Source organism: Anser brachyrhynchus (genome assembly GCF_964034855.1).
Source record: "Anser brachyrhynchus genome assembly, chromosome: 27".
NCBI classification, from domain to species: domain Eukaryota; kingdom Metazoa; phylum Chordata; class Aves; order Anseriformes; family Anatidae; genus Anser; species Anser brachyrhynchus.
In genome coordinates, this window is record NC_137720.1 from 4,383,401 (window position 1) to 4,405,767 (window position 22,367).

General features: G+C 50.4%; 1 protein-coding gene across 3 annotated transcripts in view; it reads left to right on the top strand.

Annotated features, from left to right (window-relative positions):
- PPP1R12B (protein phosphatase 1 regulatory subunit 12B) overlaps positions 1 to 22,367 on the top strand; it is a 119,814-nt gene that overhangs the window by 81,313 nt on the left and 16,134 nt on the right. For 2 of the 3 annotated variants that reach the window (XM_080569004.1, XM_080569003.1), the window contains exon 20: positions 22,233 to 22,249. In XM_080569004.1, the coding sequence (XP_080425130.1) occupies positions 22,233 to 22,249 (17 nt within the window). Of the gene's footprint in view, positions 1 to 8,786; positions 9,028 to 22,232; positions 22,250 to 22,367 lie in introns of those variants that run through there. The other variant, XM_080569006.1, reaches the window with a different exon arrangement.

Sequence of the window (22,367 nt, forward strand, 5' to 3'; positions counted from 1 at the left end):
GAATACCTTGGCTTTTGCTGGCATTGCTGGGAGGTCTGTGCAGTTAGTTCAAATTATCCCGTTCCAGGCCAGGGTCCTGTTCCTTTGCCTACATGGGATTCATCTCACTGGTGTCCAGGGATCCTTTTTCTTCCCAGAAGGAACTGGGAGCAGTGTGATGACACAGTGCGTGGGGTGGCAGCAGGATCAGCAGCACGTGGACGCACCTCTCCACCTCCAGTTCCACGTGAATGTGGCGCAGCCACTCCAGGAGACAGGACTGGTTGCATTCAGTGTGGTTATTAGCCTTCCTCAGCTGGGTGAGGAACGGTGTAATTCCCTGGAACGTATCCCAAAGACGAGGTAAACCCAACTCTTGTCTTATGGCTAGTTGTATTCTTACACTTTTTGACTTTCAAAGTTAACAGCATGTGTTTGTGCTGATACACGTAATGGAGCATCATGCTAATTTTTGTCTGAAACTGTCAAAGTCTATCTCATCATGACACGCTCAAAATTATGGAAGGGAAAAAGATCTCTAACCGCTTAACTACTTGTAGCGGGCTCTCTGCCCCCTGGGAGCTGATGATCACATTTCATTGTCAGTCATCCAGCAGGCCACAGCGTGGGTCTCCCCTGGTGTAGCTGAAAACATTCTTCAGAAAAATCCAACCTGCAGGATTGAAGTTGTCGCATGCAGCAGCAGATGTCTGGGTAGCCCTGTGGTGTGGACAGGGTTGTCTGCCTTACGGAGTGGGTGAATTGTGCATGGGCGATAGGAAATGGCTTCAGCAGATGCAACATGAATTTGTTGCTCCTGGTGCTTCCTTTCTAGCCCTTCTCACCAGTCAGCTGGCCAATGCTTCCTTGTGGCCATGTGGCAAAGTCCCGGTGAGGTTAATAGTCCTTGTTGCTTGCAAGGACCGTGCAGAATGACATAGCCTCATGTGTAAGTAGTAAATGATTTGTCTCCCAGATATGTCCAGAAGGAGTGAAAAGCAGAAGCTGTATTGCCAGATGGCTAAAAAGGAATGAAGAATAATCTACATTTGTTTGGAAAACCGAAGTCAAATTCTCTGGCAATAAAATATCCTTTGGAAACTACCACTGTAGGAAAAATTGTGTGTTCCAGTGACTCAAGTGTGGTGATGTTGTTTGTCACCCTTGTCTTTAAAAGGTCACTTTTTGTTCTGAGTTTATATCCTCCTACATGCTTTTGTTCAGAAAGAAGCCTCATATTTGGAAAGTCATTGTTTGGGGTTTGTTTTTTTTTTTACGTTTAGACATGTAGTATCACTACCAGAAGTAACATGGTTTGGCAGGAGCTGCTTCATTATTTGGTATGTCAAGATGTAGAATCCTTAAGCTGTAAAACTCCTTCCTGGCAGGGATTTGCAACCAGCTTTGGTTTTTCACGCCTCAGTATGTTTTCTTTACTCATTATAGTAGGTACCCAGTACATAGCTAGTGCTGGGCACGGCTTTGTAATGGGCTTTTTTTCATTGCTCCTCGATTGCATCCTTGGGAGTGAACATAACCTTCTGCACCACAATCTGCTGCTGCTGTTGAAGGAAGGCCAGGAATAGGCTCGAAACATAGTTAGATAGCAATGTGTTGAAGTTATACATTTGTTTGGCCAGCAGCACTAGGATATTGCGTTGTGTCAGCCAGTTGCTTCCACAGACAAGCTAACGCAAAGGTTTTACAGCCATGGAGTGGCTGGGGAGGGTGGGAAGTATGCAGAATCTGATGAATTTCGATAAAGAGCAAAATGGATCTGTTTGTGCCTGAGTGCTCTGAGATTTTTATTTCTCTTGTCATATTTTGGAAAGTCCCATAGCTGGAAATGGCTGTGTTTACATCTGGTTCTTATATTCGTGTTCACTTTCTTCATTTCCCTGACACTGCCTGTTAATGTTTGCGAGTTTCTGCCGCATTCCTCCTCTGTAATTCAACATGTTTGTGCTTCCTCCCTGCTTTGTTAGAAAGCTGAATCAGGGAAGAGGTGACTTACCAATGAACACTTGCCGAGTGCAACCGTTGAGCGGCTTTTACTAGAAAATGTTCTAACACTACTTTATTCTTAATGGTAGTCAGTGGATGAAAACTTGATTTTTGGCATGAGCAGTGCTCTAAACTGGACTTCAGAGTGGACAATGGAAAGAAAACATCTCTCCAGATGTTATCATGCTGCTTTTTTGGAAGAAAAGCATAATATTGACATTGGGAAAGAAGCCTGACTCTGAAAAGACAGAAGCAGCTTTTGGATGAACATGAAGCAAATTATCTGCAGATCTCAGCCCTCCCCCTGGCGTGCAGTCATAGCGAGGGTTGTGGCATACAAGGATGGAGCGTTGGGGTTGCACCAGGCCTCTGGGTTCATAGCTGGTCACGCTTACAGCCTCAGATGGAATGGAATCTGTTTATTGTTCCTGATTATTGATTCCATTGTCGTCCATTTCTCTAACATCTTAGCATCATCCCTTCTGGAGATGCGGTTAACATAATGAAGTCCTTCTCCCTCTTCTGCAAACTTTTCTCTAAATTCAGTTTGCAGCTTCTGAAGTCAGGGAAGTCCCCGGAGCTGTAGGTGTACATCCTTCTTCTGTCCTGTTCCAAACACTGGATTTGAGTGTTCACCTTGTTCATTCTTCCAAAATCTCAATTCTCATCCACAGAACTGCTTGAATGCTTTCTCCTGCGTGCATAATTTGGCACTTACAGGTGCTAAAATGAAGTTTCTCTGCTGAGAATGGTGGTTTTTTTTAAACTCTTTTCATCACTGCTTTTTATTTTCCATATTTGTAAGCAAACAAAAAAGTATGAAGTTTTATATTTAAAAAGTGCCGTTCCCAGCCCACACTAAAATTATCTGCTTCTGCTCCTTCGTGGTAACCCAGGTAAGCCTATTAGGTACAGCTTCCAGCCTTTTTGTGATAAATTTAGTGAGGGGAATAAAAAGTGGGGGAAAGTATGATGCTGCATGTGCAATTATAGAATGTCAGCTGATGTGTATGTTCGGGAGGGGAGGAAGATCCTTTCCTTCTGCCTCCTATCCGTGAGACATAATGCCAGATCTGCTCCTGGGAATCCTAGTCAGTGCACTGCAGATGAAAGCCTGCTCCCTTGTACAGTTTGTATTCCATTTATGGCAAACTGCTGCAGTGCCTTTACATCACGTTTACAACAGAGCTCGTTGCCTGACCAATAATTTCTTTGCTACAGTCCTTCAGCCTTCTGTTGCCGAACATAACCGTCGCTGCCTTTTTCAGTTCAAGTAAACCCTGTGAAGCTATAATTGAACCTGTTAAAGCTTGCAAATAATTTTACCGTGATTTATTTATGGGGTTTTAAAGTGGTTTTTATAGAGCATGTATTTTCAATCAAGTTTTCATTATCCAAAATAATAGTGGGCCGGGTATTACGGTGAATACAGCTGCTACAGCTTTGACCCTGAGCTGTCCCGCATAACAGCAGCACGTGTCAGCCCTCTGGATTCTTACAGTGTGTGCAAACTGGATTGCAGTTCACAGGTAATGGAGAGTTGGCTGTACAAGGAACAACATTTAGTATTACAACCTTTAAGGCAGGCTTTTCAGCACATCTCCTCGGATAGATAACAGTTCTGCTAATTTCAAACCAGCTCATTATGCACTGAAATGAGCAGCTTTGCTACAGAACCAGCAGAATTTCTTTTGCACTAAGGCGACGGGCACAATGAATAAAGATGTGAGAGCAGCAGTAACAAGACTTAGCCTTTTCTGTGCAGGTTAACTCTATTCCAAAAATTCTGGTAGTGATCTTGAGACTTTAACCAAGAAATCCCATGCGGAGGAAGAAGTGACTGGTGTCCCCATACCCCGGGTGTGGTGAGCACCAGTACTGTAACCTTTCATCCAGCTCTGGCACTCTGGATGTTAAAACGGGATCCCTGACTTGTCAGAGCAAAGCTCAGGTTGATCACGGGCTTTTCCTTTGCAGATAACGATGCTCACATCCAAGCATTCAGACAGTGTGGAAGGATAGTGCAAGGCATGCAAGACATTCTTCCAGGGGAAAAAAAAAGTAATTGTAATGCTTAGTGTGTGGAAAGACCTTATTTAGGGCTTAAATAATCAGAAATATAGGACATCCTGGCGTGGATGGAATCCCAGGATTTGTTAAACTGTGCCCACAGTATAAGCGCTCCTTAGATTTGTTGTTCTTTTGAAGGGGAGGTTCTCTACACCATGGATTTCAGTTTTGCATGCCAAACCAGTAACATAAAAGCAATTGGAAATCGAATCTTGAGTCTGTTCTCTGTAGCTCACGTCAATAGTTCAATAGCTAATGGATATTTCGTGTTTAAGCTGAGTTTCTCTGCTTTTTTTTACAGACTACTTTAGACCCAGAACAATTACTTTATGGGCATGTAGTGCCAGGATAGTTTATTTCACTCAGTCTCTCCAGAGAGGTGTCATGATAATAAATGTGGCTTTAGAATGAATTTAAGTATTGCATAAAATAAGAAATATAGATTTCAGTATTTCCCTGGACTTGGCCATGACTAAACATACAAACAGCGTGCTCTGCTCCTGCAGGAGCAGAATCCAGAAGGGAGGGTTGTGAAGATTTGTAATTGAACAGCAAAGAACTGAAGTCCCCAGGAGGTGCCAGCAGTGTCTGAGGCTCAGTGCAGCCTGACTTCAGCAGGGAGTTCCTCTGCTCAAAGAAAAGCGAGCGAGATCATCCTCAAGGGCTGCGTTTGTCACTCCCAGGTGTGCCAACTTACCGATCCCTAGGGCTGAGGCCAACCAACAAGGCAGGCTCACCCACGTTGTTGAACCATCGTACCCTCCAAATCGCTGTGGCCGTGGCCAGGGCTTTTGGGAACGGTCCCTGCCAGTGCCCAGCTTGTGCATGGAGGAGTCTCGGTTGGTCCGGGACGAAACGATGCTAGAGACCTTTCTGACAGCTCGGTGGTCTGCGGGATTGTGCGCTGGTGCTCAAGGATGTTCCCTGGCTGTGTTTAATCTAGCAGATGTAGTCAAGGGGAGGGTACCCTGCCAGAAGGTACGTGGTGTGGAGAGCATCCTGGTGCAGCGTGGCCCCAGGTACGTCCTCAGCTCACCCCCTCCGTCAGCTGAGCCCTGGGTAGCTGGGGAAGGAGATGTGTTCTTCCATACGTGCCTGCTCGGGGGAGATAGGGAGGTTTGGCTACAAATGAAAGAAAAGTCAACTGAATGAGAAGTAATTCGTTGGCATACAAGAGAGCGTGGTGAACCTGATGTGGAAAATGACAGCTAGGACTTTGAGGAGATAGGCTTGGGATAATTTGTTCCAAAAATACCAACCGCTCTCCCTCATCCTTCAAGTTTTATTAGAATTCTTGTCTCCCAAGAGGGCTTCTGTTTTCCTTCTCCCCTGCACTCCCGGAGAACATGCCGTGGGCTCGCATCACCTGGGAGCATCGTTCTGCAGCGCTGGCTGTAAATCCTAGCTTTGTTTCCCATTTCTGTCTGCTGCAGGTTGGAAAGTTACTGTGCTGCTTAAATTCGCATTATCAGTGTAATATTCTGTAGGTGAAAGTTTTCAACGCGGATAAAAAGGGTATTTGATTTTTTCCCCTCAAATACGTGGCTCAGAGCTGCATCCTCTTTCTGGTATGTCGTCTTCTCACGTACGGGTTTCCCTCTCTGTTTACAAAAAACACATTCTGCTTGGGTGCAAACACAAGTGTCCTGACCGAAGGAAGGGTGAGGATGGCTACCTCGAAGGAAGAATGTCTGAAAAGTGGTCATAATCACCATTGCTCAGAGCAGAGAAGATACTCATGCTGCTTTACTCAAAGTTGAGACAAAACTTCAGAGTGATGTTGCCCATAAATACAGTTCAGCCTGAAGTTACGGCGTGCGCAAAGTCTCGTGCTGGGGTTTGTGGCTGTGTAAATATTGCTCATTATTATTCCTGGTAGCTGTAGAAATACTCCGTCGCAAAATGAGCAGCGCCACGTCTACAGCAGAGCGCAGGCTGGCGTTGCATACTGAGGAATATTCTGACAGAAGCCGTCAGATCTAAACCGTGCCCTTGAATATCCGAGCCGTGGGGATGTGAGGACACGCGAGCTGCAAAGGAAGATCAGGTTGCGGACTTGCACAGGGGAGAACTTGAAAGCGAGCTGCGTGAGGCAGCAGGGAGAAACCCCAAAATTGGGCACCTTTGTTGAAACAACGCTGAAACCCAGCGTGTTTTGCCATATTGCATCGCATTTGCTGTCTTTCTCCTGGCTGATCAGGATACTATTTCTCATGCTAGCCCTTCTCTTTAAAACGAGTTCTTGTCCACCAAGATGCGTTTTGTCAATCTGTGAGGCATCTGCACTGGATGACTAATTAACTTTTAATTAGTAGGGAAGAGAAAGCTCGGGTTTTGTTTTGGTGTGAGGCTCAAGCTGTGAGTTGTGTACTTCAGCGCTGATTTTGGAGCTTTCCTGCCCCTCAGCAGGAACGTGGCTCCGGAGGGATGCGGCAATGGGTCGCGTAGGGCTGGAGGGGAAGCAAAAACGGGCGAGATGGACTTGTTCGGCTCCACCTCGGTGACTAAGCTGGGCTCTGGCAGCCTTGTGATCGTGATTGAGACACGGGTGTGCTGCTCGCCACACGGGTTAGCCCAGTTTCAATTCCTCGTACTGTTTTGAAACCCCAGAAACCGAGACCGGCGCGAAAGGACAAGCCGTGTGCGCGAGGTCTATAAATGTGCGCTCAGTGCCCGAGTTACCTCCTTGCTGCTGCTCCGAGAGCTGGGGGTGATGAGCGCAACAGATGGAGGCTTGAAAGATCAAGGTCCTGCCCCAGCCTCCTTGAGCAGCAGGGTGCCTGTCGCTGCCTTCTCGTGTGTCTGGACTTCATTTCCATACCTTCAAAAGGGAATGCAGAAATATTTCCAGGCAGAATTCGACCTCTCCAAACTTTCTTCCTTCCTGCAGCCAGCAAATAACGAATCCCCTCCTTTCTCATGCTGAGGTATCAAGCAGAAACCTGATCTCGAAGTGACTTTCCCCGAGACCAGCAGTCCCACAGCCACATTTCCTTCTCTAAGGTCACGCAGCGATGCTGCATCGCTTCTCCTGGGCAGTGCTGAATGCAGGAGGCATTCACACAGCTGCTGGTCCAAGCACCATTCCCTAACTGTGGATGTCAGTGAAATTACACGATCGCCAAGCAGTGTGCAAAAACAGGGCAATGCTTCAGTCCAACAGAGAGATACGTGAATGTATTAATAGTTTTTCAGTAGTTTTACATAGCTATTCTTTTGCACTTATGAAATATTTTGTGATAAAGCGACCTGGAGCTGGAGCAGAGTACACGCTGCAGATGGGTTAACTCCTGGCACACTGTTTGGGCAGGGGCTGGTTTGGATGGGTGTAAGTAAGTCCAGATCAGACCAAATCCTGCCGCGTGGCACCGCTTCTTCAACGCTGCCTGAGCAGGGCTAGTTCAGGTACTGAGCTGACCCCTTCGGGTACTGGGGCTGATGCCTTTCCAGTGAAGAAAACCGGAGGCTTTTGCAACTTGCTGTGCTCGACTCTTGTATTTAGCGTATGGGAGCTATTAAATCAGCTCACCCGCTGTGTGTCTGAGGGCACACTTCCCGTGCGTTTTTCAGTTGAACACGCTGTGTGCTCTGCTGGGACCTGAGAGCCATCCGCTCGCCTTTCCAGCAAGCAGCCTTGCCTCTGGAGACGCTGCTAACGTTGCAGAGGGCGGCTGCCCGGGGAGGCAGCGTTACAGCAGAGCTCGCTGGAAGTTTGCTGAGAGGTGCCTGCCCTCCCCACCCTTCTTTTTCTCCAAGCTCCTCTCCCCTCCTCCTTGATCCCAGAAGCTCATTTGAACACATACATTACACAAGCGAAGTGTCGCCTTCTCGCAGCTCCAAACAGGCTTCTGAGCAAACAACAAAAATCCTGTTGTGCTGCATGAATGTGTACTCCCTTTAATGGTATGAACTGCTCCGTGTCCTTTGAAATATCTCCCTTTGTCACAGCCACAAAATGCGTGCTGAGGCTGGCGGCTGGAATTTAAGCTTTGCAAAGTGCAGCCGCTTTGCCTCCGACCTCCAGCTCTCAGCCTGCCGGGCCTTGGGAGCTTAGAAGTTTTTACTTTTTGTCCTGTTTCTCTTCTTTTTTTTTTTTCCCCCTTTTTTCCCCTACAAGTGGCAGCCCAAATCCCAAGCTGAAAGTGAATCGCTGCTGCTGGCCGCCCTCCAGCATTCCTGGCTGCGCGAGTAAGGATCTGGAATGTCAGAGGCAGCGGGGAGGGAAGGGAGAAGCGTGCGCGTGGGTAAAGGCGCCCGGGAGGAGGAGGACGGAACAAAACACAACTTCATCTGGACTGCCCCTTTCCAAACCAGTGTTTGTTCCTGATTTATGCTTTCGCGTTTCGCTTAAAGCATGCAGCTCCGCGCAGTTACGGCAGAGAGCTCGCAGCAGCGCTCCGGAGTAAAACAGGTTTTTGTTGTGTTTTTTTTTCTTTTTCTTTTTTTTCGCAAAAGCTTCATGTCTAGATAAACTCAGCCTTTTCTCTGGCTCTTCTTCTTGAGCCGGGAGATTTTTCCTCCTCCCGTTTTGGGGGGAGAGCCTGCTGGTCGCGCGGCACAGACACGAGGAAATGCCCTTTTGTGGAGATCGCGGGACGGGGCCCGGACGGTGAGGGTGGCACGGCGCCGGATCGCACCGCGTCCCTGACACTGCCTCTTCTGCCTGGACAAGAGACGTTGTGGAGCCTCAGCTCTCTCTGCAGCAGATTAATGCCTAAAATTATACACCCTAAACAGCAGGGTTTAATTACCAGAGCTGTGAATAGTTTAATTAGTTTGTTCTGACCTTGGAAGAAGGACCTGCCCAGCGCTGTAGAGCGACAGGAAAGCAAGACTTCTATTGCTTCTCAAAGCTACTCAGCCTGCGAGGCCATGTCGTCCCTGTACACCAGGAGTAAGGAATATACTCGAAGCAGGAAGGCTCAGTCAGATTCGCCCCCATCCTCTCCTTCCCCGATTGCAAAGACACTCAGAGTAAGCAGCCTTTTCCTTTCTGTATTGCAGGGAGACCCGCTCGGTGAGCGGAGTCGGCGGTGGTGGTTTGTTGTCTTGCCCTCGGAGACCTGTGTCTGGGGTTTGTTTTGGAAAGAGGATCGTTTAAATGAAACTTGGGAAGGTGCCTCTGTAGCAACAGGTTTTAAGAAAGCTGCAAATTCCTGGAGCCCTCGCGCTGCGATGATTTGCACTGCTGGCTGCAGGGGGTGGTGTGATGGCAGCTTCCCCCCTGCCCTGCTCGCCGTGGGCAGAAACATCCCTCTCCAGCAGCCTGGTGCTACAAGAAAACGTCTCAGATGAAAATGAGGCAAAACCTGAGCAGCTTGTTAAGCTGTGCTCTTCCCATCAGTGCTTTTGATATTGCGGGCACAACGGGGTTTGCTCTCCAGTGGGGTTCTAAGCCTCGGGGCTGCTGTGAACTGCGGTATCGTTACAGAATTTCAACAGCACAAAAAGAAAACCACCTGTTACGGAGGTGCTGGCAAGTTGAGAGAGTTGTCTCGTCCTCCCTGAACTGGGGTGGTGTCCTGATTGAAGGAGGTGTTCGAAGGTGGGAACACCTTGTGACAGCGTTGGTGTTAGCTCTCGGGCAGCTCCGAGTCCTTGTGGTTGTAGGGGCAGCTCCCAGTACCCATCATTGTAGGGCACCCTCTTTGCAGTCAAGCAGTGTTATCACGCCAGCGTCGAAGCCTGGAGGAATTAGTTTTAAAAAGGCAGACTAATTTTAGATGCGAGCATTAAATTAAGCTGAGCGCTGGTGTTTGCTCACATCAGATGTGCGTTGTCTGCTCCTTTGTAGTGACAAGTCTCGGTCTGGGAAAGGCATAGCCCTACATATGCAGAGGGGGTCGGCCCGCTGCCGTGGTGGAAGCTGCAGCCTCGGCACCTTCCCTGCTGCCAGGGCAGCTCTGGGGAGCTGGAGGTGATCCCTGCTCATCCCCTCCGCTCAGCTGGGTTCCTGCATCAGCTCGTACAGCTGTGCTCACCGTCCCCAGTGAATTGACGCAGCATCGGTAAGCAGCTTAATAGGAGGTGGGAAATAGGTTCTTATCACAGAATACAACTGAGAAACGTTTTAATGTCTCTCAGAAACCAAGCGTTTTTTTAAAATCAGTCATGTTCTGCGTACACACTGACTCATTTTCCCCTCCTGATACATCTAGGCACATAAACGTGACAAACATCTCGCACGAGCTGTGACTGCCGTATTCGCTTGCATGGCGCGTGCCTGGTGGCGTTGATGCAAATAACGGGAGCTGCTCGTGGTCTCTGTCGATGGCAGTGACGGGATCGCAGGCTCGGGGGGGCCTCGGGTGCCGAGCAGTGGGAGCTCCCAGGTGCAGGGTGGGAAAGGGAGAGCCTGGCGAAGAGTTTTCCTTGGCCCCTTGTGATTCTGGTGAGCAAGGAAGCCTTGCTTATTCTTGCGGTGTTAATAACGCTGGACGTAGCACCGGAGCATCGCTGTGGGAGAAGCCGTGCTGCAGGCACAGCGCCGTTGGCTCCCAGGTCATTGTAGGAACCAGCCCTGGTGTGTCAGGGCTAGGGAAATGCCGATGCCTTGGAAGGGTTTACCTCAAACTAAAACGAAGAGTTAACTCAGGCAGTGTAATCTCCAAGACAATGTAATTCTGCCATGAGCAGGAACAATAATTAAGTGCGTTTTCCTATGGATTTGCCCTGTGATCGTGCGTGTCCCCCTTTCACCCCTGTGCCCACAAGGCTGGCAGCCCTTGCAGCAGTGTGCCGCCAGCCTTACTGAAACAGGCAGGAGTGTGAGATCTCGGAGCTTTTTAGATTTCCGTCCAGCTGAGGCTGATAGCCGCAGACCTGTGGTGCTCAACGTCCCCATCCGAGCAGGGGTGCCAGAACAGAGGAGCAGGCAGCGAGCCGTGCTCGTGGTACAGGCACGGAAACCTTGCGGAGAACCAGGCAGCCCAGAGGAGGTCTTACTTATTAAGGCAAAGAGCTGCGCGCAGATGGCATTTGCTGAGCGCTTTCCTATGGCATGCCCCGCTGCGCTTGCCCTGCTCTTTGTAGCATTCCTAACTTAGGTGTTATGATAAAGTTGCGTGTTTTTTTTCCACCTTTAACTGATGGGATCTCCACGACTGCACAGCCAAGGAGGGTGAGCGCTTCGCACTGAGCCGCTGCACGTCACAAGAAGGGCAATGTTCTCAAATACGGCAGGGCACGAGCGAAAGGCACGCCAAGGAAATTCTGCAGCGTGCCCCAGTGCCCTGGGGCGAGGTCAGCACCATCTTGTTGCCCTCGAACCTCGGTACCTCATTTTTGTGTCGAGATGGGACAGCCCGGAATCACAGTGACCGTGTAATTAAATCCTGTCAAATCATCCTGGGTGTGTTTTACCAGGTGGAAGGGAGGAACGATTTTTATTTATGCTTGTTTATGCTGGGCCAGTTGTTTTTTCGTAGGAAATACCCTGTACTTGTGTTTCGGTTGACCTGTCTGTACCTTGGTACTCCACAACCCTTGCGCTTCCCCACGTGCTATAGATCAGGAAGATGAAAGCTGAAGCAGATGCGCGCTCCCAGCTCACTGCACGGATTTTAAGGGCAGCTTTTCAGCTGTTCCCTGCCTCCCTTCCTTTTGAGGAGTGCTCCTTGTCCTGTCATCCCACGTGTGTTGCTGTGAAGAAAACCACGAAGAGCTTCAAGCCGCCGGCCCCTTGCGTGTGCTGGGCAGTGGTGGCTGCACCTTGGCTGTCATCGCTCGATGTTTGTCACTCGCTTCTCGAGAGGCTGTAGAGTCAGCGTTGGTCCTGGCCGTGCCCGAAGGTTCAGTAGAAGGCTTCTCCCATCTTTTGCTGGGTTGCTCCCTCATTAAGCCACCTTCCCTGATTGTTCCTTGAGCTTTGCAGCAGAATTTTTGGCAGTAGGGTCTCAGCAATCGAGTGTTAAGGATGCTCCATCGGCCGTACCGATTGGTTTTGTTCTGCCTTTCCTTGGAGTGGCTGAAGGAGCCGTGCTCAGTGGGATCTGCGATGCAGGAGCACCTTGAACGGGCCGTATGTTTTCACCAAGTCGCTTGAGAGTAATACTCGAGCGTAGAAAGCAACTTTCCAAATCGCCATGTGTTAGCTGGCCTCCAGATCCAGCCCGCGGTCGTTCTGCTGCCATGGCAATCGCTGCTCGGATGCTTCCCACCCGGCTGTGATTTTGATGTGGACACATGTCCAGAATCCAAAGCAAATCTTCAAGGAAGAAAGCTAATGCACAAAAGCATTAGCCATTTGAGCTGCAGATGCTTGGTGTGCAAATGAAACCAGCATGTTTTGGGTATTAACACATAAATAATGGCAAAAAATCTTAGAGGTCTGGTAACGCGGCCAAACCAGACGTCTTTTAATCACGGAGTGATGTCCAGGAGCATTGAGGCGCTGGTAGAAATGCCTGCTCAGATTACAGCCTTCGCAGAGCTCTGAATATGAGTGTGTCTGGCGGTCAGTTTTCGCTCTGTTGAGTGTTTTTGCAACAAGTTTGGTCTTGTTTCAGATGTTCATGGTAACAGGTTTATTCTCACGTTAGTTAGACCTGTATGAATCATTCGGCTTGCTGCACTGCTGCTGCGGACGCGTTAGAACATAAAGAGTGTTCTGTAAACGTTGCTCCAGGAAACTTTATCTCCTTGGCTTTCCATCCAGTGGCTTGGACTCGCGCTGGTTGTGATAAAAGCGATGCTACAGAAATTGAAATCGGGTCAAGTAAGTTGTCTCATGACTTTTTCTTTCTAATGTCTGGGTTGCTGGCTGGCTGCACAGTATTTGAAGAAGCTGTTGCATCCTCTCCATTAGCCAACAAAAAAGTGGGATACTGAAACTCAGAAATTAACTTTAGTCCGTGTTCTTCCTCACCCTGGCTTGTTCCTCGGTCTGATCGGTGGTTATTTCTCAGGCATCATATTCCTTAGATGGATATCTTTAAGAAATCATTCTGGGTTCTGTTTGTTCTTTATTTTTTTTGTTTTCCTCTGTAAATGTCCATATCTGGAAGTGTATCAGGAACATCTGGTCATCCTTCGGGCACCCCCGGTTCGCTGTTCTCTGCTGTGACTCAGTGGCCAGACAGCTCTCTTCTGTCCCTGGCTGCACCCCTGGGTATAAATAAAATGGGCCAGGGCACATGCTGTGACCCACGGAGCAAGTGGCGCACCCAGCTGGTGTCCCTGTGGCTAAACTTCCTTCTTCAGCCCCCCTCCCTTCCCAGGAACAGAGCTAATCGCGCCACAGCCATAGCAAGGAGCCTGTTAACTACTGAGTGGTCTGAACAGTCGCAGACCACTGCTTGTTCCTGTGCCCCAGCCCTGCCGCGTTTTCTAGGGCGGGTGAAACCCTGCTGTTATCAAAATAACATTTTCTACTCGTTTTCTACTGCTCCTGTGCAATGCTGTGCTGCTCTTGTAGAGGATCCTCGCGGAGCACTAGGGCTGGACCCACGGGATGCGGTTTCACACGCAGTGTTGAAATCCCGCTGGGACCTGGCTTGTGTCGTGGTCTGGCTGCTTTAAGCGTGACTGGTCTCAGAGAAAGCAGCCCGTGGGGCAGCATGGGGACCACGTTTCAAACTTCCCACTCTTCCTCTCCGCTGCCCGGGCAGCTCCAGGTGCCTGGAGAAGGCGGCTGGGCTCAGAGGGGAGCCACTCGGAGCCACGCGCCATCGCTCAGCGCCTGCGAGGGACAGAGCAGGGGACGAGCCTGGGATGCCCAAGGGGTGAGGAGGAGGAGGAAGAGGAGATGTGCGACGTGGCTCAGCCCGTGGTACAGCCGCCCGACCAGGCACGCTGGCAGAGCCAGCACGGGGAGGTACCATGGGGTGGGAACAGGCGGTCAAGGGAAGCGATGGGAGAGCGGGTGGAAACCGTGGGCAGGAAGCCACTTCAAACTGAACTGGAAACCAGTGTTTACTGCAGTTGCAGGAACCTATTATAGCTTTGTTTGCCATGAAGGGACTACAGCCCCATAGCAAACAGGGTTAGGAGGGACAGAGCTCGGCCTGTCCACGTTCCCAGGGCGCCCTGTGCCGTTCCAGGCAGCTTTGTGCCGTGTGCTCGCAGACTTCCACCAACGGGGATGCTGAGATGCTGCCTAACGGAGCTGCAACTGGTGGTCAGATAAAAACATCCTGACCTTGGGGAGCTGTTAGCATTCTGGTTTGCTTTTTGTGGGGATTTTTTTTGGTTGGTTGGTTGGTTGTTTTTTTTTCCAAGGAGTTGTTTGTGTTTTTTTCTTAATGACCCCAAATTGCTGAGGTTACTCTTGCAGTTCAGTAGAAACAAAATCTTTGCAGCAGACGTCCCCAAACATATTTGGGTTCAGATCGCTGGCTGGCAGCTGGTCTGGAGCTATTTTAGCCTGAAACAAATGAGGAGGAAGAGAGGCGGCACAAAGAGTCTTAACTCTGACAGCCCAGGATGCTCGGCGTGGTACAGACAGCTCAGCACACCCAGAGCAGCCCTGATGGCTTTTCCATGCGAGCGCTCCCCGCGGCTGGAGCAGTGTCACGGGAATGCTATGTGGCTGCAGGACGGAGGTGTTCAGCAGGCTTCGTCGGCGCACGCTTCGTGCCAAGACATCAGCAGGTTGGTTTGAGGCAGCTGGATCCTGGCTGCTCCCCTAATTGGTATTTAAACAGCCGATGATAACACCTGGAAGCATCCCAGGGGAGCGTTTGCAGGGGCAAGGCAGAAGCCGTTGCCTGCAGACCTGTGGCATTCTCATACTGAAGAGATTTGGGAGCAGCGATCTTCTTTCTCCTCTTGGGTCACTTGGCCGTTCAGCTTTTGTTGCCTCATGTCTGGAGAGCTTTGTCTAAGCTCACGTCGCTTTGCAAAATGAAATTTTTCACCAATAAAATTTGATCCCTTAGAAAAAGAAGGAAAAATAAGAGCCCAGGTTTCTGAATTGTGGCCTTTACTAAATTAAAATACAATCCAGCCTGACGTTTTACATGGAGAGCTTTATCCCCCAGAGACCGTGGTAATAAACTGCAGCTGCTGCAAAGCCAACAGGCCACGTGAGGGAGGCGCGGGGAACTGAGGCACGGGCTGGCAGGCGCACAAACGTTGTAAGGCTGCAAAACGTTTCGATATGTTTGGGGTTGCGGGAGATGCGGTCGTCAGTCCGCCGCAGCCATGTGTATTTGTTTCTGATTAAACGTGCATTATCCGTGCTGTAAACGATGCGATCTGTTTCAGCCAGCTGCCAAAGCCACTATTTCATCTTGGAGGATCTTCTAATATTGTGCTTCAGTAATGGCAGTTTTTATTAAGCAAAGTTTATTGATTTATAGTTTGTGAAAACATACTTTGCGTCGGGCTTTGGGGAGCTGGAGGTTAGATGGAGGTGGTTTGGCTACGCTGGATTATTAATCATATCAATGGGATTTTGTAATCCTTGCCTTTGCACAAACGCAAGCGTTAGCTGGAAGGCAGCAGGATCCATCAGCTCCGCTGGAGCTAGCAGGAAGCTGGAGCAAACCACAGCTCTCAGGTCAGCAGAGCAGCTTTCCAAGGGAGGCGATGACCTCAAAAAAAAAAAAAAAGTAACAAAAGCAGTGTTCAGAACAGATCTTGTAACCGTTCTGCACCCAGTGGAAAGCTTTCCGAGCTCATTGCCCCTGCCGATACCCGGCTGGACAGGCGCATCGAGGGGAGCCCCGCTGGGAGCTGCACCCGGCCGAGACGGGGCTGGGGTCTGCGCATGGAGCCGGCAGCCGCCCTCGTCGCCTTTCCTCCTTCCAGCTCGCCTCTTGCACAGCTCCAGGGAGACTTGGAGCCGCAGCAGCAGCACAGGGCACCGGAGAGGTTGTCCCTGCAGCTGCCGTGCCAAGTGCCCGCACCAGCACAGCCACGGAACCGCAGGAACCTGGCGGCTGCTCGGCACCCAGCTCCCTGCAGCATCCCTGGTGGCTTTGCGTCTAAGTGGGAAAGAAGCGGCCCCACAAGCAGCTGCCTTTGTTTTGTATTTATTTTCTAAAACAAACAGGAGGACAGTTGCCAACGCAAGAACAAAATTGGAGAGGTTCATAAAACTTCCTCTCTTGATTAAGAAGGGGGAGGAGAGCAGGGCTGGAGCTGCGCTCTAGGATCTTTTTAAATGGTGGTTAGTTAGGCAGGGGTGTTGATCAGGATCTCTGAAACAAAACACACCGAACTAAATGCCTTGAGAACTGTCTTAAAATAGTGCAGATCTTCCTGAGGTTGGCCAATTGGAGATAAAGAAGCATAAGATGTTCCCAAAGCATCTATTTTCCTTTTTTTTTTTTTTTTTTTTTTGGAAAAAATGTAAATAGTAGACTTTCTCTCCCTTTTGCTGGGTCAGATCCTAGCCACAGAGGAATGCAATTGGAAGCAATTAGGCCAATTTCTGACTTGGCAAGAGAAGTGGCTGATCCCCCTCTTGGCGCTGCGTTTCAGGGCTTCATTTTATCTAAACGTTCCATGAGGAACTTGGTTTTAATTATACTTTGCTGAACAACAGCTGTAAAAGTTTCTGAGCTTCGAAGGGAAGGCTCCTGCCTTCCACAGTCCGAGCGTGTTTCTACAATCAAGTCCCTGGGACGCTCCTGGCGCTTTGCAGCATCGCAGGGGTCCGGAGGAGTAAAGCCACGGCCGGTGCCCGGCTTTTCCTCGTCCCTGGAGTGGCCGGCGTGAGAGCAAGGGGCAGGAGAAGGTGGCTTGTGCAGGGGAAATCAGCCTGGTATGATGCCGTTTGTCCTTTTTCTCAGGTCCTGTCTCACATATCCCGTGTTTTGCCAGCCCAGCTTGGCCGAGTCAGCTCTGACCCTGTCTGGGAGGCTTGCAAAAATAGCCACCCCCCTTGCTGCCCTCTGCCACCCCCTAGCCTGCCTGAACGCGCTGCCCACCAGGGCATGGCCGGGAGGAAAGAAGAGGAGACCTAGCAGGTGAATGGCAAGTCTGGGGGAGACATGGGACCCCCAGCCTCCCTCCACGAGAGGTCCAGGAGCGAGGGGTTACCAGAAACGAGAGGCACGCCCACGAGCTTTCTGTGCTTTTAAATTTCCCTTTAGAAGGCTTCCAGGTGCGGGGCTCGGTGCTCTCAGCAGGGCGCCGGGGCCTGGGCTCAGCGCTGGCTGCCGGGAAGGGAAGGCGTGCTGCTTTCCGAACCAGGGCAGCCGCTTCTGGCTCCTCACCGCTCCCCGGGGTCCTCCTCCCCCCCACACCCTGAAACGCTGTGACCCTGTTTAGGTTGTGAGAAAGATAATTTCACAAGCCCGTGCTTCCGTGGCTGCCGTTTCTAGTCAAACTTCTGATCCCGAGGGAAATAAAGCAGCCCGGGCAACGCCGACAGCACAGCTCCAGATTTGCCAGGAAAAAGAAACAAAACAAAAAGCGCTGCGTTCCTACGGGTGGTGCAGCTGTTTCTCAGCATCCCTTCCTTAACCTTATAGCAGGTTGCACGGTGTTCATTCAAGAACAATCAGGAAGAGAAAGCCCTTTCGTGCGGCATGTGAGTAAGCGCACGTTTGTCCTTTGGTGGTCTTGGCTCCAGTTTCCCTTTGTTTACCCCAACTTCTATTTCAAGAAACGACGGAGGGAGAGCTTTGCCCTTCACCTTCTGACTCTGACCTCAGAGTTTGAAGCTCTGGGACAGGATCTCCGAGCAGATGCATCCTTCTTCACTGCTTACATACACCACACAGTAAGAGAGCTGATTCTGCAGAAGTTTAAGTGGCATATGTAGTGGTTTTAAAGAAGGGGCAGTAAATGGAGGAGCAGCGATCGCAGAGACGACAGTGCAGGTGCAGCTGGAAGCACAGCAAAGGTTTCCAAGGGCGCTGTGGCCAGCAGAAGGGCAGAACGGGGCTGGAAGGAAGCTGCTTTCTGTTGGAAATGTCACCAGTGTGATGTCCCAGTGGCCTCTGAGAACGTTTGTCTGTCTTTGAGCAAATAACAGGGATGTTAAGCTAAGCACATACTCCAATGTTTGCATGCAGAGCTTACAGTTCCCCTGTCAGGTACCTCTCCAGCAGCACAAGCGCGTCCCAAGTGCACAAGATTTCGGTCATCGTTTTGTTTAACTCATTTCCTCAGGCTTCAAAGCCTGTCTTTGTGCTCAGAACTGCTGCTTTTCATGTCACCCCTTTTACTTGGAGCCTTTTCTGTAGCTGAAAAGTGGAACTGTTTTTTTTTTTTTCTCAGGCTTTTTTTTTTCCCCCTCTTCTATCATTATTTTTAAAAATGAACGGGATAAGCTCCTCCCTGCAATACCAGCACTGGCCTTTGTGCAAAACTCAAGAAAATATTGAGCCAGAAACTGATTTAAAATAAAATAAATATCCCTTCCTTCCCTGAAGGTAACAGCAAGCAGAGGAATGATCTGCTAATGAAAACTGTTTTGCACCTTCCATTATAGCAGGGCTATTTCCAGCAGCGGCTATAATGTCTTGTTCCCAGACCCAGGCTTCATCTAGTTCCTCTCAGCTTAATCATCCTTGTCACAAAAATACCACTTAACTGAAACAACATGGTGAGAGGCACCCGAAAATTGAAGGGTGAGGGAAGGACACAGGCTTTTCCCAAGCACTGTGACTGCAAACATTTCCCATAACTCGGCGCCGTGCGATGCCCAGGGACAGGGGAGAGGATCCTGCAGGATCCTGCAGGTCACAGGCCACCACGAGACGGCAACTTGTTTCCACCCAGCTCAGCTGGCTCTTGGAACCTGTCACCGCAGGATGCTGGGGGTACCTAAAGCTTTAAATGAGCCCAACAGGAGACAAATTCCTGGAAGGAGAAAGCACTGAGCACGAAGAAAAATCCAGCTTTTGTCTCAAGAAGCCCCAGAGGTGCCCTGTGCTGGGGTGGAGAGTGTAGGAGGGAAGACACGACGCGCTCGTCCTGGCGCTGGCAGGAGCGGGGTCCCCTGGTCCTAACTGGTGTCTCCCTCCCCATGGAGAGACAGGGACAGTTGCAACCTGAAATAATTCTTCCCAGTGTCCATCATAGGGAGATTTTCCAATACAATAAACTAGACTCTGGTTTGTTATTTTTTTCCTTTGGTGTTCCTAGCAGCTATTTGAAATTATTCCTGTCTTACCCCACCCTTCCTTAGCAGAAGTACACCCCTGCTCTCTCTGCCTCTGGAGATTATTTGTTTCTTTGGGGGAAAAAAACGCAAAAATGACGTTTTCCTCCTGCTGGAAGTGCACAGACTTGCTTGGGAACCTGCTCAGGTTTTGCTTTTATTGCTCGGTTTTCACGTTGCCTTGCCCTGCCACGTGTGGACTTTCCCAGCACTGTTCAAATACATTAGCAGGTGTGTTTGTTGAAATAAATGCAAGCTTGATATTAAGTGGATTACTTGTCGAGCCGTCTGTCATTGTAAGGGGAGTTGTCACTGAAAGGGATTAGCATAAAGTGCACAAATAACTTCCAGCAAGAGCCTTGTTAATCACTTCCTAATTCCCCCTCCCACCGAACCGTGGAGCCTGGGTCACTGGGCCGAAATTTCAGGGGAGCTGCCAGGCTGCAGGCTGGGGCAACATCTTAATGAGGCAAGTGTAAGGGGCTCTGCTCACAAAAGACCCCAGAGACCTTCATCAACGCATTTGTGGCTGAAAACAGGAATCTTTCTAACGATACCCAGCACAAGAGGTCGGTCGTACGGTGACTGCTTCTCAGCGTGTAGAGGCTCTGAGCTTCATTTGGGAGCACGGCTGTTTGTGTCTGGTTTTTGGTGGACGTCCCTGGGACAGCGGCAGGCAGGAGCATCGCCTGTGTGGTGCAAAGAAAACTTGTGCTTTCCTGCATGGAGAGGGGTTAGAGCCAGTAAAGGAGTCCGGGGCTGGGCCCGCTGCCATGGCTCAGGACCTGTGCCAGCACCCGGACCGGCTGCTACAGCTCTAGGGAGGGCGTGCTAATTAACAGCAGGGTTTGTTCGTCCCTTTTGAGCTTTGGATTTAGCAGCTTCAGCTTGAATGTGCTTGAATGAGGCTTCGAACGTGCCGGGCTGCTTCGGTTCGCGGCCTTCGTGCGGCTCAAACCGCTGCATCCCAGGGAGGGCTGCCCTCCAGGCGGCCATGATGGCAGGCCCTGTTGGGAGGCTTCTTCCTGGAATCCGGGATCGGGGTTGCATTAGGGTAGGATGAATTAGAAGTGGGATGACTTGGAGCACACGATGTGCCACCACGTTCCTGCGTCCTGACAAGCAGCGGCAGCTCTGGGGGCAGGCCGAGCGCAGAGCTTGTTGCTCTGGACTTGCCCGTGCAGCCCTCTGGCTGTGGTCGTGGCCTTGCGGCCACAAAGGCCAACAGTGACCTGGGCTGCATTCAGAAGTGTTGCCAGCAGGTCAAGGGAGGTGATCCTGCCCTCTGCTCAACCCTGGTGAGGCCCCACCTGGAGCATTGTGCCCAGTGCTGGGCTCCCCAGGACACGAGGGACACGGAGCGAGTCCTGAGCAGGGTGCTGAGGTGGCTGGGGCCTGGGGCACCCCTGGGACACGCTGAGAGAGCTGGGGCTGCTCAGCCTGGAGGAGAGAAGGCTGAGGGGAGACCCATCCGTGTGTATAAATGTCTGAGGGCAGGGTGTGAGCAGGACGGAGCCGGTCTCTTCAGCTGTGCCCAGCGACAGGACGAGAGGCAGCGGGCACAAGCTGAAGCCCAGGAGGTTCCGGCTCAATATGAGGGGCACCTCTGTGCTGTGAGGTGGCAGCACTGGGACAGGATGCCCGGAGGCTGTGGGGTCTCCTTCCCTGGAGATATCCAAAACCTGCCTGGCTGCCATCCTGCGCAGCGTGCTCGGGGTGACCCTGCTGGGCAGGGGGCTGGCCCAGGTGATCCCCAGACCCCTTCCCACCTCGGCCATTCTCTGATCGCAGAGCTTCCAGGGTCCCAATTCTCCGCTTCTCCACCCTCCCTGTCTGTCCCCGACACCTGCCCGGCCATCGGAGGCATCGGTGGGTGCGGGAGCGGGTCTGCGGCCTGCGTGCTGGGGGACGGGCGGGCAGCAAGTGGCCACCCGGCATGGCGTTGGCTGCTGGGCTTAGTGGTGTTTTTAAACAGCACAGAGTACAACACAAGCACGTCTGGGCACTAAAAGCCTGACCCCTCTCCTCCGTTGTAATGTCCTTCTTCTTGTGTTCACTTATTAAAAAGGCTGTAGGGAAATAGCTGGTAGCACTGGCAGGTGGTTTGTGCTCGCTTGCAGAAACGGCACTGCTAATAACACTGGTAGCGGGACGTCAGGCTCAATTTCCAGTTCAAGAGACTGAAAAAGCATCAGACTGCACCTTCAGTTTGAGTAAACGTCTGCCAGACGGAGAAACTTGCAGGAAGGAAGCGCTAGATGAGGGTGGTGCATCCTGCAGGACACCTGTGCTATTGCTGTTTGGCTTTGGCATTTGGAGGAGAAAGCTGTCCAGTCCAGAAAACCCCATTAAAAACTGCGGTTTACCACAACCAGGCCCTGTAGGATATTACAGTGCCAAGCAAAACTCTTCTGTAACCTCCCCTGTGCATTAGTTGGCCCAGGTCATTTTTTGTGTATGAGCAACGACAGAGCTGAGAGCTGCACCGCGGCGACTGGGATGTCGATGGGGAAAGAAGAACCTGAGGCACGCTACGACCAGTGTGCCGAATGTTTCGGCTGCCGAGGGCTCCTCTCCCTTCCTCGGGCAGCTCTGCTGTGTTCCCCTCGCTGTAGTGAAGCTCTCCTTTGTAGGGGAGGTGTCTGCCCGTGGAGAAAAAACGGTTTGTGGTTTTCAGACATCCAACATGAATACACAGAGAGCTCAGTGCATCTGGTCCATTAATCACTCTCACCCGCATCGTGCATAGGACAGTGGTCAAAATCAAGAAGAATAGTTTGATTTAAAAAGGAAACAATAGATTAGTTTTGGTCCAAGGAATGGATTTCGATTCTGGGAACTAGGATTTAAAGATCAAGGTTCAGTAGTTTTTAGGTTAAGGAAAGAAATTAAATCTGAAGTACTTCAGAGCAGCAGAAGCAATTGAAAAGATTCAGGCAGGAATTGGTGAATTGCAGTTTGGGCGTGGGAGGTAGCACTGTGTAGCTTGTTGTGAGCTTGCTGCTTGTGTCAGAGGTAGGAAACTGCTGCTACGTGGCAGCTCCACAATTCTTGAATTGCACTGTTAATTCCTCTGGTTACTAATTCCATTTTTCTTTCTTTTTTTCCCTTCTCGCTTCAGCATGAAAGACTTTCCAGGTAAGAGTTTTGTTTCTTGGATTTTTTTTTTCTATTTAATATTTATCAGTGGTACTTTTTTCAATGGCTTCAGGGGTTCCTAGTACTTCAAACCAACAGCATAAGCTGAAACTGCTAC